Source organism: Coturnix japonica, chromosome 28 (assembly GCF_001577835.2).
Source record: "Coturnix japonica isolate 7356 chromosome 28, Coturnix japonica 2.1, whole genome shotgun sequence".
NCBI classification, from domain to species: Eukaryota; Metazoa; Chordata; class Aves; order Galliformes; family Phasianidae; genus Coturnix; species Coturnix japonica.
In genome coordinates, this window is record NC_029543.1 from 224027 (window position 1) to 237759 (window position 13733).

Consider the following 13733-nt stretch of genomic DNA (forward strand, 5'->3'; position numbering starts at 1 on the left):
CCGCCATTTGTCCCCTCGGGCACCTGGACGCAGTGCTGGCTCCCATTCAGCCCATGTCCATCACTGTCCATCAGCACAAGGCCCCTTTCCAGCCCCCCCTCCCTCATCATTGATCAGACAAAAGGAAACCAATAAAATGCAAAACATTTATTTGAGTGTGTTGTACAAAAAGTTTCCAGTCTTAAAATGTATATTACAAATCATTGTAAAAGACACGACGTTTGGCATGCATATCCTAAAGAGAAAGAAAGAAAATAATCCCACAACGATGTGAAATGGTAACGCCCAGAGCACGATGCAGCACCATGAGCTGCATGGAACGCTCCCATCATATTCACACACTGCATCACTATTCCTGCCATTAAATAGAATGAGCGTTTTGAACTGCGTGGGGATGCAGAACCAAACCCACAACTGGATCACGAGGCATCACCGTCATTGTTATGAACAGGGTTGAACAGCCCGCCCAGCTGTACAGCATTGTGGCCTGACCTTGCTTTGAGATGGGTTATTGCTCATGGTTTTAGTGTGATGAACGTGGGCAGCTGATGCACAGCAGCATTTACCTTACAAAGGATCATCGCTTTGATAACAATAAACAGGGAAACGTGGGTCCATCCGCCACCCCCTGCACTGAGCGTCCAGTTACTGAGCGTCACCTGCTGCTCGTGTGGTTCTGAATGGAGCCATTTGCCCCATTCACGCTGTAGCCGTTAGCATTTCAAGGAAGGCATTACGCTTACAAATGATAATTGCATGTAAATATGATTTGTATAAAAAAAACAAACACTTAAATTATTTAAAGTGGTTTAAAGCTAAGCACATTGAAGGGCAATTCAAAATTCTGTTTCCCAGGCCATGTCAGACATTGGACAAACGGCCACCTCCCATTTGTCAGCTCCAACAGGAATCCAATAATGCAATCACGGTCCCACCTTCCACTCACTGGGTTACAACAAAGCTCCACCCCCTGCGTGCACAGGGCTCGTGGTTTGGACCCAACAGTGGCAATGAAATCCAGAATGGAACACGGATTCACAGAGATTGTAAAAAGAAAATAGAGAATGAATGGCTTAAGGAAGGGAGAGAAGTGCCTCGAGTGCTCACAACACACAGTGTTGGCACACAGCATTGGATCTTCTTAGTGCACAAAAGAAAAAGGTTCTCACACGTTCTGGGGGGCAGAGAGGATTTCTAGGTGCCTCTTCAAGCACCCCCTGCTCAGGCTGCAGCTAAAGGGATTCACACAGGATTACAAAGAAAAAGGGTGCATAAAAAACACTGCAATCCCTGAACTGAACATGAGGTGTCCTGTTGCTCGAGGATAAACGTGCTCATGAAGGGAATCTCCTTTCACAGTATGTTCTGCTTCACGCTGCAATACGGCTTCGGTGACAAACGAGAGCTGCAGACCAGCTGGTCTGGCTTTCCCATTACAGCCCATGGGAAGCAGATGTTTGTTTTCTTCCTGAGACTATTGATTCCTGCTCCAAACACAAGCAGTGGCAGCGAGCACCTATCTAAGGGCAGAAGGGTGCTGAGGGTGAGTGTATCAGCTGCTGGTTGTCAGGGCCTGAAGCAGCCCATGCACACAGACCGTGAGCTAAAGGTGTGCAGCAGCAAAGGAACCACAGCTGCTCCATTGCTTGGAGCAAATCACTGTAACAATAATGAAGCAACAAAGACAGAAGTGTGGGGAAAGCATAAAGGCCAGAGGCACCGCAGAGCCCCATGGTGCCCATCGACACTGTTAAAAGATCAGCTGAACTATTTTCCTGACTATCCTCCAAACCCTGAGAGCTGGTTCACCTGCTCAGAAAGGAGACACTGGATTTTATGTGAACAGAACATTCCAATTATCCTGAAAATTAATTGAAAATCCTTGATAAAGAGGAAAAAGCAGCAGCGATGCTTTTTGGTTCAGGAAAGCAAAAAGAAACCTCCCAGTGCAGAGCACCAACTTAAAGTTATGCCGAAACTCAGCAATAAAAGGAAGGAACTTTGCCTGAAGAAAACAGACACACAAAGAAAACAAGTGGAATACAGTAGTTTGTGTGTGCCCTGTAGTTCACAGTGAGGAATTACTCTCCTTTTAGAAAGCACTATGAATCAGCAGCACTCAGCCCTGCCGAATTCAGCTTCTCCCACATCACTGCTTCCTGTGAGCACCTCTACATGTGAAACAAGAAAAGAAAGTGTTTCCAGACTTACAGGAAACAGCTCCAAATCCAAGGAGAAATTCTGCACGCTGTCACTGAGGGGTGTAAGATAAAACACCGCTCCATAAGGCTGAGAGGTGACACGTCTCCCATACAGTAGCTGTTCAGAAATCAGTGGCTCAGGTAGCAAGAGGCTCCCCTCAGTCAAGCTGCCTTTCAGCCCATCCTTCACAGGAAAAAACATAAAAATCACAAGGAAAAAAATACAAAGCACATTCATTTCTTCAGTATAAGATCACAGAGCAACCATATTTACAGGAAAATCCTCAAGGACAATAAGCAGATGGAGAACTGGCCAATGTGAAACAGAAATAAATACAGGGAAGAACTGCAAAAAGCTCTCAAACATTGTGTGAGTGTGGTATAGAAGCTGTGGGTCAGAGGGAAATGCTGCCCAGTGGTTGGAAGGTGCATTGAAAATACTTCTACGCTGATTGCATCCATTTGTATAACAACGAATTTAGAAAAGGCAATTAACAGTATGTCTGAGAAACATAATTTCATTAGATACACTTTACAGAGAGAGACATGATTTACTACATATTTCACCTTCTACCCAAGCAGAGTGGGAAAATTACACTTGAAAAATGGCCAACGATGCTCCTGGAGTGACCCCGTCAGCCCAAACAGCCAAATCTTCCACCTGCTGTTTGTAACGCGCCGCCTGCTCAACTCGTACAAACATCAGAGTTATGCACATTAACTTCAGTCATTAAATCATCCCACCCAAAGAGAAAAGTAGCATCTTCAATTTAGTTTTAGATGGCAAAAAATACACACCTAAGCTTAGAAATCTCACTTCTGTTCCCACCCTGCTTGCACTGCATAGCCATCAGTCAAAGCCACTAAAATGACCTCCTAGGTTACATCTGTCAGTCATAATATTGTTCAGAGAACACAATGTCCAAAAGCCACCGAAAACATCCAAACCTCGCTGCTTGTTTGATGAGTCTCAACTACTTGAATGACAGGGTCAGAGCTCAAGAGTGCAGGTAACAACAGCATTCTGTGCTGTTATCAAACAGCATCCAAACTAAAAGCTAGTGGAAGAACTATTTGCTTGACAGTAGCCAATGCATCAATGCATTCTTTGCAGCAGTCAAGTATTCCTCCTAGTGCTTGAAGATGTGCTGCCATCTGAATGCTGACCTTAGGAGAGTCACAGCTACCTCCACAGAAGTGCAGCAGAAGTAACCTTAAGCCAAAGGGACACTGTCAGATACAAACCATTCCTTATAGAAACAAGGATGACTCTCTGTTACTCTGAGGATCTGAACACTGCAAAGCAATGCTTCTGTCCACATCAACAGCAGTTCCTTGTAACTCTCAAAAACGTCACTCAGCTGTTTCTGTACTACTCTGCAGATGCTGCTCAACGTGTTCTGACAATGCCCCTCTGAACCCAAGACATGGGTATGGACAAGCTGCATCTAGGTCTGATGAAACAAAACGAAACAAAAATCAACATTTACGCAGGATAATCCTTAGAACCCCAAAAATTCATCAATGCCAGAAGTAAAAATATTTTCAACATTAAAATCTTAGTCATTCTGTTCAATGCTGAATATGTCAGAATCATTAAATCATGATGCTTAACATCATAAATACTATACATCACAACTTGCATTCACAATTTAACAAGATCTCATTTGTTACAATGTCAAAATCCTTTGATAACATAATGATTGGAAGTTTGTTTTTGACACTCCCATATGTTTTCAGACAGCAGAAGCCATCGCTCTCCGTCTTCTGAAATGACACGGAGCCACAGCACTGACAGGATTCAGATGATCGTATCATCAGGCTGTCAGTCCTGGAGTAGGACAGAAATCCACAGTCCTGAGCCAAGAGCCGGCTAAAAGGCAGCTACCCTTTATTACTTCCACTGGTGGAGAAGCACTTCTAATGAATCTGGGGGTAGTTTATCTGAGCTGGGCACCCACAAGATCCTGTCATTTCTTAAAGGATAAAGAAACATGATCACCAATCTCTCCCAAGGCCCTGCAGGTGAACATCCCTTCCTAAACTTAGCTGTGTTTAAGTTATCCTGCTTATATACGCACAAAGTGCAGGTTTACCATACACTCAAGGAGTCTCATCCCACTGTAGCTAAGAATTTCTGCTGTTGGTTTGTGCATAAGACTTTAAACTCTGTATAGGGAAAAAAATTATTCCAATACAGTGTTTCAACAAAGAGAGAAAAATTAAGAAATCTATTAAAAATTCTGGCAGTTTTGTTCAGTAAAGGTTTTTTTTTTTTTTTAGATTTTTTTTATATAAAAATGTACCAAGGAGCAACCATCAAAGAAATCAGATGATACGTATAAAAATAGTTTTCAGTGGCTCTGGAGGAAAAAAAAAATAGCAAAAATAAAAGGAAATAAATGGAAAAAAGTAGCAAGTAATAAGTTTCTTTTTTTTTTTTCTCCACTCTTCACATCACTGAGCATCCTCGAGAAGTTGTTCTGGGATCACCCTAAAATCAGAAAGAAGAGCATTAGCGACTTTCTTACCAGCTCTTGGTACTGTAACACGAGATTCTGGTTATCCCTGTTGCTAACAGCAGCTCCTTCCTAGACCAGCTGTATTCAGGGAGCACCGCAGCTACAGATGAAGCACATTACATGTCATTCTGTGCATAGGATTAAGACGCTGAAACTTTGGCTGCTGTGGTCTTCTGTGAAGATACCTTTTTCTTTTTCAGAGAAAGCAATGCTGGAGTGGGGAATAGCAGCCCAGTGATTACAGGCTGCTAAAACTCATCTGCTCATTGCTGCACAGCTGCAAGCTGTTCTGGCATCACCTTCTGCAAGCACCCATTGGAAAATGGACCAAGAAACTCAGAACTAGCAAAAACTAAAGGGAAGCTCATTATCTCCTGGCTGATGATTCAAACCAGCCAAAAACAAATTAAAAATGTGGTCTACATCTTATTACCTGTTGGTTGAAAAGATCCTCCTCTCCAAAGTCGGCTTCATCCTCTTCCTCTTCGTTCTCCCGCACAACGACTGATTTAGTAACAGTCCTCACTGCAACCTCCTATACAAAAGGAAAGAGAAGATGATTGATGGTCTATATGTGTCACTGAGTTTTTGCTGTATCATCAATATAGCAATCCCATTAATGTTTGGAGGGTATCAATTTGCCCAACAGCTTTCTGTTGGTACAAATGACCCTCCTACCTTGTCCTGTGCTGCTGTTCCTGCACAAAGTGCTTTCACAGAATTGCCACCAAGAAAGGCAGCATGAAAATGGACACAACTGTGGCTGGTTCACCTTCCTATTTCTACTGGACCACTGCAATAATGGCACATTTATGTTATAGGTAACAGCCAAAGCCTGATTCCCTCTAGCATAAACAGTGATAGTTTAAAAAAAAAAAAAAAAAAAGGAAAAATCATCTGTGGACAGATGTAGGACAGTGCAGAACACATAGGAACCAAATGGAAACGTCTGCTGTACTTCCAGCACTGAAAAGACAGCTCTTCCTACCTCTCCATCAGAGTTCACGAGGTATGTGCGGATATTTCCTCCAGTGCCCCAGCTGCCTTGATTCTTCCACACGAGAACAGAAGGGGGGCTGTGAGATACACCTGCATCTGCACCCCAGATCTAGTGAGAAAGACATTCAGTAATCAGCTATTTGTGCAGGTTTCACTTTAAATATCCCAAACTTTCTAATTCTCCCACTTCTCTCTCTGTATTACTTTTGCTTCCAAATCCCAGTGGTAGATTTACTCTGCATTTATTTACATCAGTGCTCATGGGAAGACATTACTCTCAGTCTGCAACAAAAATCATCACTAGCCAAGGCAAGAGGAAAGAAATCAAACACTGCAGTCATAAATTCTCCTATCCTATTCCCCTAAAACAAGATCCACAAGTCTAAAAGTTACACACCTGATCAGGCCACACCAAATGTCAGATCTACAGCTGCCACAACATCAACATAAGTACGTTGCTGACACATGAAATATGACTTACTGTTACAGTCTGCCCAGCCCTGAGGACATACTTCGGAGTAAATTTGTAAGCAATTTCTTCTCCATCTCCAATTTGTCTTTTCAGCCTCCAGTTACCCAAAGACTGATCCTAATGAGGAGAGTTGTAAAGTTATTTAGTTAGGGTGAGGAAACAGGCATCAAACCTCTTGCTAGGTCTCTTTATTACATTTATTTATGTATATGTGATTAGACATTCAGGACTATGATCTCATTCTGCAACAAACATCATACCTGTAGCTAGCACCACGCAATGTTCACCTTTCAAATGCCATTTAACTTTTGCAGGATGGCACACCTGGAAAGATGCTATCTCTCTCAAGTTACTTGCGCTTAACAGACAGTGCTACATCTCAATTTAGCTCCTCCTCCTTATGCAGGAGCTCTGCTGACACTCACCGTCTCCGAGTTGTTCTTCAGTTGAACGTATTTGCCCTCCAGGTCTATCTCCTCAATGCTGATACTTCCTGTAGCTGAAGCTTGCTGGGACATTTGGAAGCTACTGCTGCTACTGCTGCCACTGATACTTCCAGTGCCAATTCCACTCGTTCCACTGCCTGAGAGCTCCTCTGCTTCAATCCGTCGTCTCTTGCCTCGGGAAGAGCGGACAAGTGAACTACTGCTACTGCTGCTGCTGGAGGTAGCCCGAGAGACAGTGACACGGGACGAGGGGCTCGGAGAGAGCTTCAACCTGAAAACAATCAAGTACTTTAATCAAGTGGAAGAAAATTAAATTTTTTCTAGCTCATACACAGACCGACACACTAAGCAACAACAGTATAAAACACTTGGTAACTAGACTTGATTCACACTGTCTGTCAAATGGGACTGCATATAAAGGAACAGATCTAAGATACCTAATAATAATGGTACAAAAAATAAGTATAAGAAATTAAAATAACATTAGTTCTAAGAAAATCATTTGGAGCTCATGCTTACCTCTCCTCCTCTCCTTCCAGCAGCTTCCGGTAAGCACTGATTTCCATATCTAGTGCTAATTTCACATCAAGCAGTTCCTGGTATTCTGTAAGCTGCAGCTGCATCTGGTCCCTCATTTCTGTCATCTCCCTCTCCTTGGCATCAAGCATCTTCCTAAATTTATCCCGTTCACCAGCCATCGTTTCCTCCAACTCACGAATGCGATCTTCTGCTGCACTAGCCTATGGACAACAGAAAATCCAGTCGGCATCCATGTGGATGCAATACAGAAATCACCTCCATCCCACCAGAATCACAGAATGGCTTGGGATGGAAGGGCTCCTAAAGACCATCCAGTTCAACTCCCTGCCATGGTTTGGTTGACCACAATGCTCTGGCTGCGACCACCTTTATCCACTGAATAGTCAGTCCAACCTTCAAATCCACAGCTCTACAACTCAAAGAGATAAGGATGTGGTGCAGGACACCAGGGAGAAGACATCTGTTGGTCTTTCCTAATCAATTGATGTTATCACTCCTTCAACAACCACTTATCTCCGAAAAATTAAGAAAACAAGAGGATAAAAATTTGAATACAGTGCTTTATATTAGAAATGAGAGCAAATTCGGTGCCTTTTACCTGCTTCTGAAGGCCAGAAAGTTGGTAGCTGAGAGATTCTATTCTCACGCGAGCCTCCTTCAATTCCTCCCGAGCTGCACCAGCAGCTTTGTCATTTTGGTCAGAGGCCAGGATGGCATTCTCCAACTGGAAGACAAATTTTACACAAGTCACTTGCATTGAATTAGACATCTCGTAATGTTCTACCTCCCTGCCTGGCCATCTTGTCTACCAGAAGGGCAGTACAGCAGTTACCTTAGCCTGATAGGTCTGCTCTAGCTCCAGTTTGTACAGCTTGACTTGCTCATCATGCTGATTTCGCAGATCCTCCAGGGCCTGAGCCATTTTATTCTCATACTCCTGCTGGCGACTAGTGTCCACTTCAACCAGACGATGCTCATGTCGTTTTCTTGTCTCTCTTATCTCCTACACAGAAAAAAAAAAAAAAAAAAAAAAGGACAAAGTCCTACAGTGAGGCAAACAGTACAAGCAATTTAATTTAGATAAGTATTAATTATTTCAGTACTGATTAATTTAGTATTTATGAACTGAATTCTTTTTCTGGTGAATGATGAGATCTCTGTGCCTGTAACACTGGACCTAAACTACTGAAGTGATATTTACTCATGTACTTATTCATGCTAAGCCCTGCAGAGACCTGTCCAGGCCTGAATGTGTGGTGTGAGAAATAATTCATTTCTGCCTTCAGGGTAAGGCAAATACAGGAGATGACTAGGTTGGTAATACCTCCTCAAACACATTCTTCCTGAAATCCAGATCCTCCTGCAAGCTCTGGCACCGATTCTCCAGGTCCACACGCATAAGGGTCTCCTTCTCCAACTGCTTCTTAGCCACTGCATGACCATCTTCAGCCTGGTAGAGAATTGTAAAAATAAAGATTTAATTTTAACTGGATCCCTTTTTTCCATCCACAAGCCCTTCACAACCTTCAATTGACATCTTCGGATCAATAACACACAACAGTAAGTCTCATCTCAAGCTATTACAAAAGAAAAGAAAAAAAAAAAATAAAGGAAAAAGCACGTGTGAGCGTGTATGAATACTTAAAGCTTTGATTCTATCCCACCTATATAAAACATGGGAAAGATTAAGCAGAAGGGAGCTGAAGCAACAATGTTCAGACAAACTAACAGCAAAAAATCCCAACACATTTCACAAGCAGTAACATTTGTTGTGCTAAAGCAAGGAAGCATTTGCTGCAATACCTTAGCAAGTTGGGCACGCAGATCAGCCACCTCTTCCTCCAGACTCCGTTTCTCATTCAGAACAGTATTGAGCTCTGCCTCACTTCTATGGAAGAGTACTTCAAGATCCTTAATGCGACCTTGAGCAACAGACAAATCTGCATCTTTCTTTTTGTAGCTGAAACAAACAAGAGTTACCTACATTTACACATCAGTGCACACACATCTGGATATTACCTTGATTACAGTTACAGATGTTTTGGTACTATACAATCATTGTACAGTAGGTGGCTCCACAGTAATCTGCAACTACAGCTATTATTATACAGAATTCCCCTCTGACAAGCCTGTGTCACTTCCTTAAGACACCCACTAAGGCATTTTAAGAGGCATCAGCAGTGTCATTCACACTGCAGATTACCAATTTATCATTTAAAGAAAAAAGCCCATAATACACCACGGAAGATTTTCCTTTACCTTTTATTGAACTCCTCAAGTTCAGCCCTCAGTTTTCCTATTTCGATCTGTAACCTCGCCCTCTCTTTGGCTGTTTCATCCAGAACTCTTCGAGCATCAGCCAGCTCAGACTCATAGAGATTCTTGATGCCACTGACCTAAAGGTGAAAAAAAGTGTTCAGATGTGAAAACATTCCAAAGTCTATGCATCAGCAAACTGAGTTTTGCAGATTTCACTCAGCTTTCTTTGGAAAAACACATATAACATGACTTCTGTTGTGAAGTGCATTAAATGTTGTCCATTTTCAATTAATATGCACCTATGTTCACACATGCTGTGATCTACTGTGACTCAGTCCCAAAGACAAAACTGAAGATCTATTCCCAAGAGAACACAGAACATGTTTGAAATGTGTGCGTCTTCCAAAGAGACGGACTGCAGCAGGGCAGCACACCCTGCACACAGACCTTGAACTATTCACCCCCATTCCCAAGACCATCGCTTAGGGCAATTCTTTTAAGCAACAATGTCATTTAAAAACAAACCAGGACAAACATTTTCTGGAATACAAATGGAAGCCTCGTTCAATTCTGCTGATCCTGTACTATAAAGCAAAAGAAGAACCTGAAATGAGACAAGATACAGAGACCTTCAGAGACATTCTTCTGCTCTGGTTCTCTGCTGCAGATGATAAGGATCTGCAGAACCTCACCCCGTCCCAGCTCAGAAAGAAAGATAACCAACCATTCAGACTGCAACAAGGCACCTCAAAGCCTTCAACACAGGAATGTTTTTTAGAACACAGGACCATTTGAAGTGTGTATCAAGAGAGATAAAAATTGAAGGTAGGGTTGGCAGTATTACTTCTATCAAAGGATATCAGAACAGCTACTATTGATGTAAATTCAGAAACAGAGCAATCGTGGTGTGGGAAGAGCGAAAAGCAGAATATAACAACTTTAGGAAGAGAAATTTCATAACAAAGCATCAACTGTAGACACAAGGCAACTGTGCTGTTCCTATGAGTGCCTATTCCAACAGTACCAACAACAGACTCAACCATCTGGTCTTCAGAAAGATGGATAAACGGCAGTCAGAAAATAAATTAAGTTCCTGATAGAGTATATTTGCTGAAAACTTCTCAAATGAACTTTATACTACATATATATACACACACGAGAAGTTCACAATGACACAAATCACGTTCTAGGGACTGAGTGGAGGGAGACCTACAGCAACCACTAGAAAGAAGCTGCACAAGATCACTCAGCAAAGACAGAGGGAACATGCCAGACTGTGAGGCTGGACAAATTAGGCGATAAAGCTTTAATTATCTTAATATGCATCAATGTGCAAAACAAATGTGTTCCCACCAGGTGTGGCTCGGTGTGTTCTTGTTCACCCAGTTATGGATTGATGAAGGCTCACGGCCTCCCCAGGAACACCTATGGAGGCATGTAGCCATTCCTTCTTCTGATGTGGTCCTATGGATCAAGGCTATGGAAATGCCCGCTCAGAACCAGGCAATCATCGGTATCAACATCAAAGGCAGTTTATCCAAAAACTGTAAACAGCAGCACATTCCTCCAAGGAAACCTGGTCACCTTCCCATATGGTGAAGAACCAGTTTCTTCACAGAGATACAACGAATGGCACAGCACAGCGTCACTGAACCCCAGTGCAAGAGCGGCTGCTATAACAGCGCCGTGCCCTTGTCCATGTTTTGAGGCAAACAGGAGTTGCTACAGATTGTTTTTACAAGAGAAAATCTTCAGCCAATTTAAGCTAAAATTACCCCAACCAGTTCAGTACCAACAGCAAGTGCTCGTCTCCCACTGAGTACACAGAAGTTGTAACAAACCTTCTGGAGCAGAAACTGAAAATGAACCGGGTCTGCTCCCTGGTGGGAAGAAAAAATACTGCTTTGTGATTCAATGCATACTTAAATGGACAATTAAAATATGGGAATCCCTCCGTTTCTACAAGCTGTTCTTTTCTTCACATCAAACACCATCATTCTGTTTGTGGGGAGGGAACCATCACTTCCCTCAGTTACTTGCAGTCATTCCATCAGTCTGCCACGCGTCACAGGGTAACAAAAATCAGAAGGCTCCTTTAAAGCAATGTGTTTAATGGGAAGAAGAAACAGTAGCAGACCTAATAGGTATTGAAATTAAACAGCCTTAAAATGGGGGGAAAAGGCTCCCTCATCCATAAAAGGCCAAGGTAGTTATTAAAGGTAATGAGAGCATCAGCAGAAAGTAAGCACGAAACCATGGATAAGCCAAAGCTGCCAGGAATGTTAAGCTGAAAAAAAATAACAGAAAAATCAAAGCAGCTCAAATCTGAACACGGCGGAGGATAATCCAGAATCACCACAGGGAACCCGCATCAGGAACACTAAATTAATACACAGAGCTAATATAGAGATAATGGCACATCCCAAACAGAATGGCAGTAGACCGCACTTAATAGCGCCTCTGCAAAGGAGCTACTGTTCTGTTGTTTCCTTAAATTAATACTTCAGTCTAAGTTTCATCATTTTAGGAACACAAATTCAACAAGGGAAGTGAAGCATCGGCAGAAAAACCAGTTTGGCACATCAAGGCAGAAGGACGGAACTGCCCCATGTCAGTGCACCCAGAACCTGACAGCCACGAGAAGTTCCACTGCTCACACAGCCCCAACCCACTGCACACAGTCCCAACGTGAAACTCAGTACGACTGCAAAGTGCCCTTCTACACAGATAGAAAAAATAAGGTGTCCTACAGACAGCAGGCCAGCTTTAACACAGCGCAGGGATCGGGGAGGGACTGCACAAGCATTGCCTTGAACTCAACACCAAAGAATCCCAGAACATCCTGAACTGGAAGGGACCCACAGCAGAAGCTCAGAATCAAGACTTAGAAATAAAGAAAGGAAAAAACTGGAAGGGAATAGTGAGCAAAATGTTTGTATGGAAACGCTCAAGCTTACCTTCCCCATTTAATGCAGAGTATTTTCCAGGCTCAATAACACACAGAACAACTACAATAAGTTGGTTTACATTCACTCTACACATAAGACTGAATGTCTTGTGCCTGTCCCCTACCTACTCTAATTAGATGTGTTCTTGTTAATTATATTCTGCCTTATATATCAAAAGCATTTATACCCTGTTTTCATGTTCCAGCCTCCAGCAACCTCCAACTTCCTACAGCCTGGAGACAGACGTGGTTATTTTGTTTCTAGCACGACTTCATACAGGACAGGAGATGCAGGCGTTCCTTATGATTAGAACTACCTAGTTACTTTGAAATCACACCTTACATCACATCATTAAGTTATACAAATGTATTTCGTGACAGTGGCCAACACTGATTGCGGGCAGGCGACCTTCCCCCAGCAGATATTGCCATATTTGGTCGACTTCAGCCAAACTGATATATTCAAACTTTCCCCCCGCTGCCACCATCAGCAGATCCCTACAGAACAAACAGCCCACACGAGTGGCAGAGCAACCACTTCACAGCGCTGTTGGCTGCCTGCTCCAGCTCAAACTCCACGTTGTCAGTGGGACTCGTGGCCATACAGGCTGCCTATAACCCGGCCATGCAGGCTGCCTATAACCCGGCCATGCAGGCTGCCTATAACCCGGCCATGCAGGCTGCCCACAGGGGGTGATGGCTGGACACGAGGCGCAGTTTCCTCTCAAATCGCGGTGGCAGCAGGTGCCCGTTGGTGCAGGGTCGGAGCGGTGGCGATGCGGCACATGGGGACACACTGACAGCCGCGATCTCAGCCCATCGCTGCGGTCACACCAGGCGGCTCCGAGCTGCACGGCCCAGGTCAGCCCCCAGCACACGGGGCCGCGCCGCACATAACGGATCCGGCTCCAACCATTCGCAGGGACTAAGAAACATTTTCTCCACGGAGAAACAAACTTCGCGCAGCCCTTTTGAAACCCCGCAGCGCCAACAGGGCCCCAAATCCCGGCGGGTTCACAAGTGACAGCGGCTCGGCCCGGAGCAGCGCAACGCCCCGCGCCCACAGCGCAGCGCAGCGCAGCGCGCTCCTTCCCGCCGGCCACACCCGGCGCAGGCCCGGCCACCGCCCCCCCCCCGGCTCCTTCCCGCCTTTGGGTGACGAGAGCAGCCCGAGCCGCCACGAGCCCGTTGTACACACAGCGCCGGCCCCACACAGCCCTATACACACATACAGCCCTATACACACATACAGCCCTATACACACATACAGCCCTATACACACATACAGCCCTATACACACATATACAGCCCTATACACACATACAGCCCCATGCACACATACAGCCC

At 44.0% G+C, this 13733-nt stretch overlaps 1 protein-coding gene across 1 annotated transcript in view; it reads right to left on the reverse strand.

Moving 5' to 3' along the window:
* Positions 1–132: 132 nt before the first annotated feature.
* Positions 133–13733, reverse strand: part of LMNB2 (lamin B2) — a 14264-nt gene continuing 663 nt past the window's right edge. Inside the window, 11 exon segments of the mRNA XM_015886133.2 lie at positions 133–4695; positions 5157–5258; positions 5712–5831; positions 6204–6311; positions 6620–6911; positions 7160–7380; positions 7779–7904; positions 8013–8183; positions 8505–8630; positions 8984–9140; positions 9440–9576. Coding sequence (XP_015741619.2) covers positions 4654–4695; positions 5157–5258; positions 5712–5831; positions 6204–6311; positions 6620–6911; positions 7160–7380; positions 7779–7904; positions 8013–8183; positions 8505–8630; positions 8984–9140; positions 9440–9576 — 1602 coding nt within the window. The 3' untranslated portion in view covers positions 133–4653.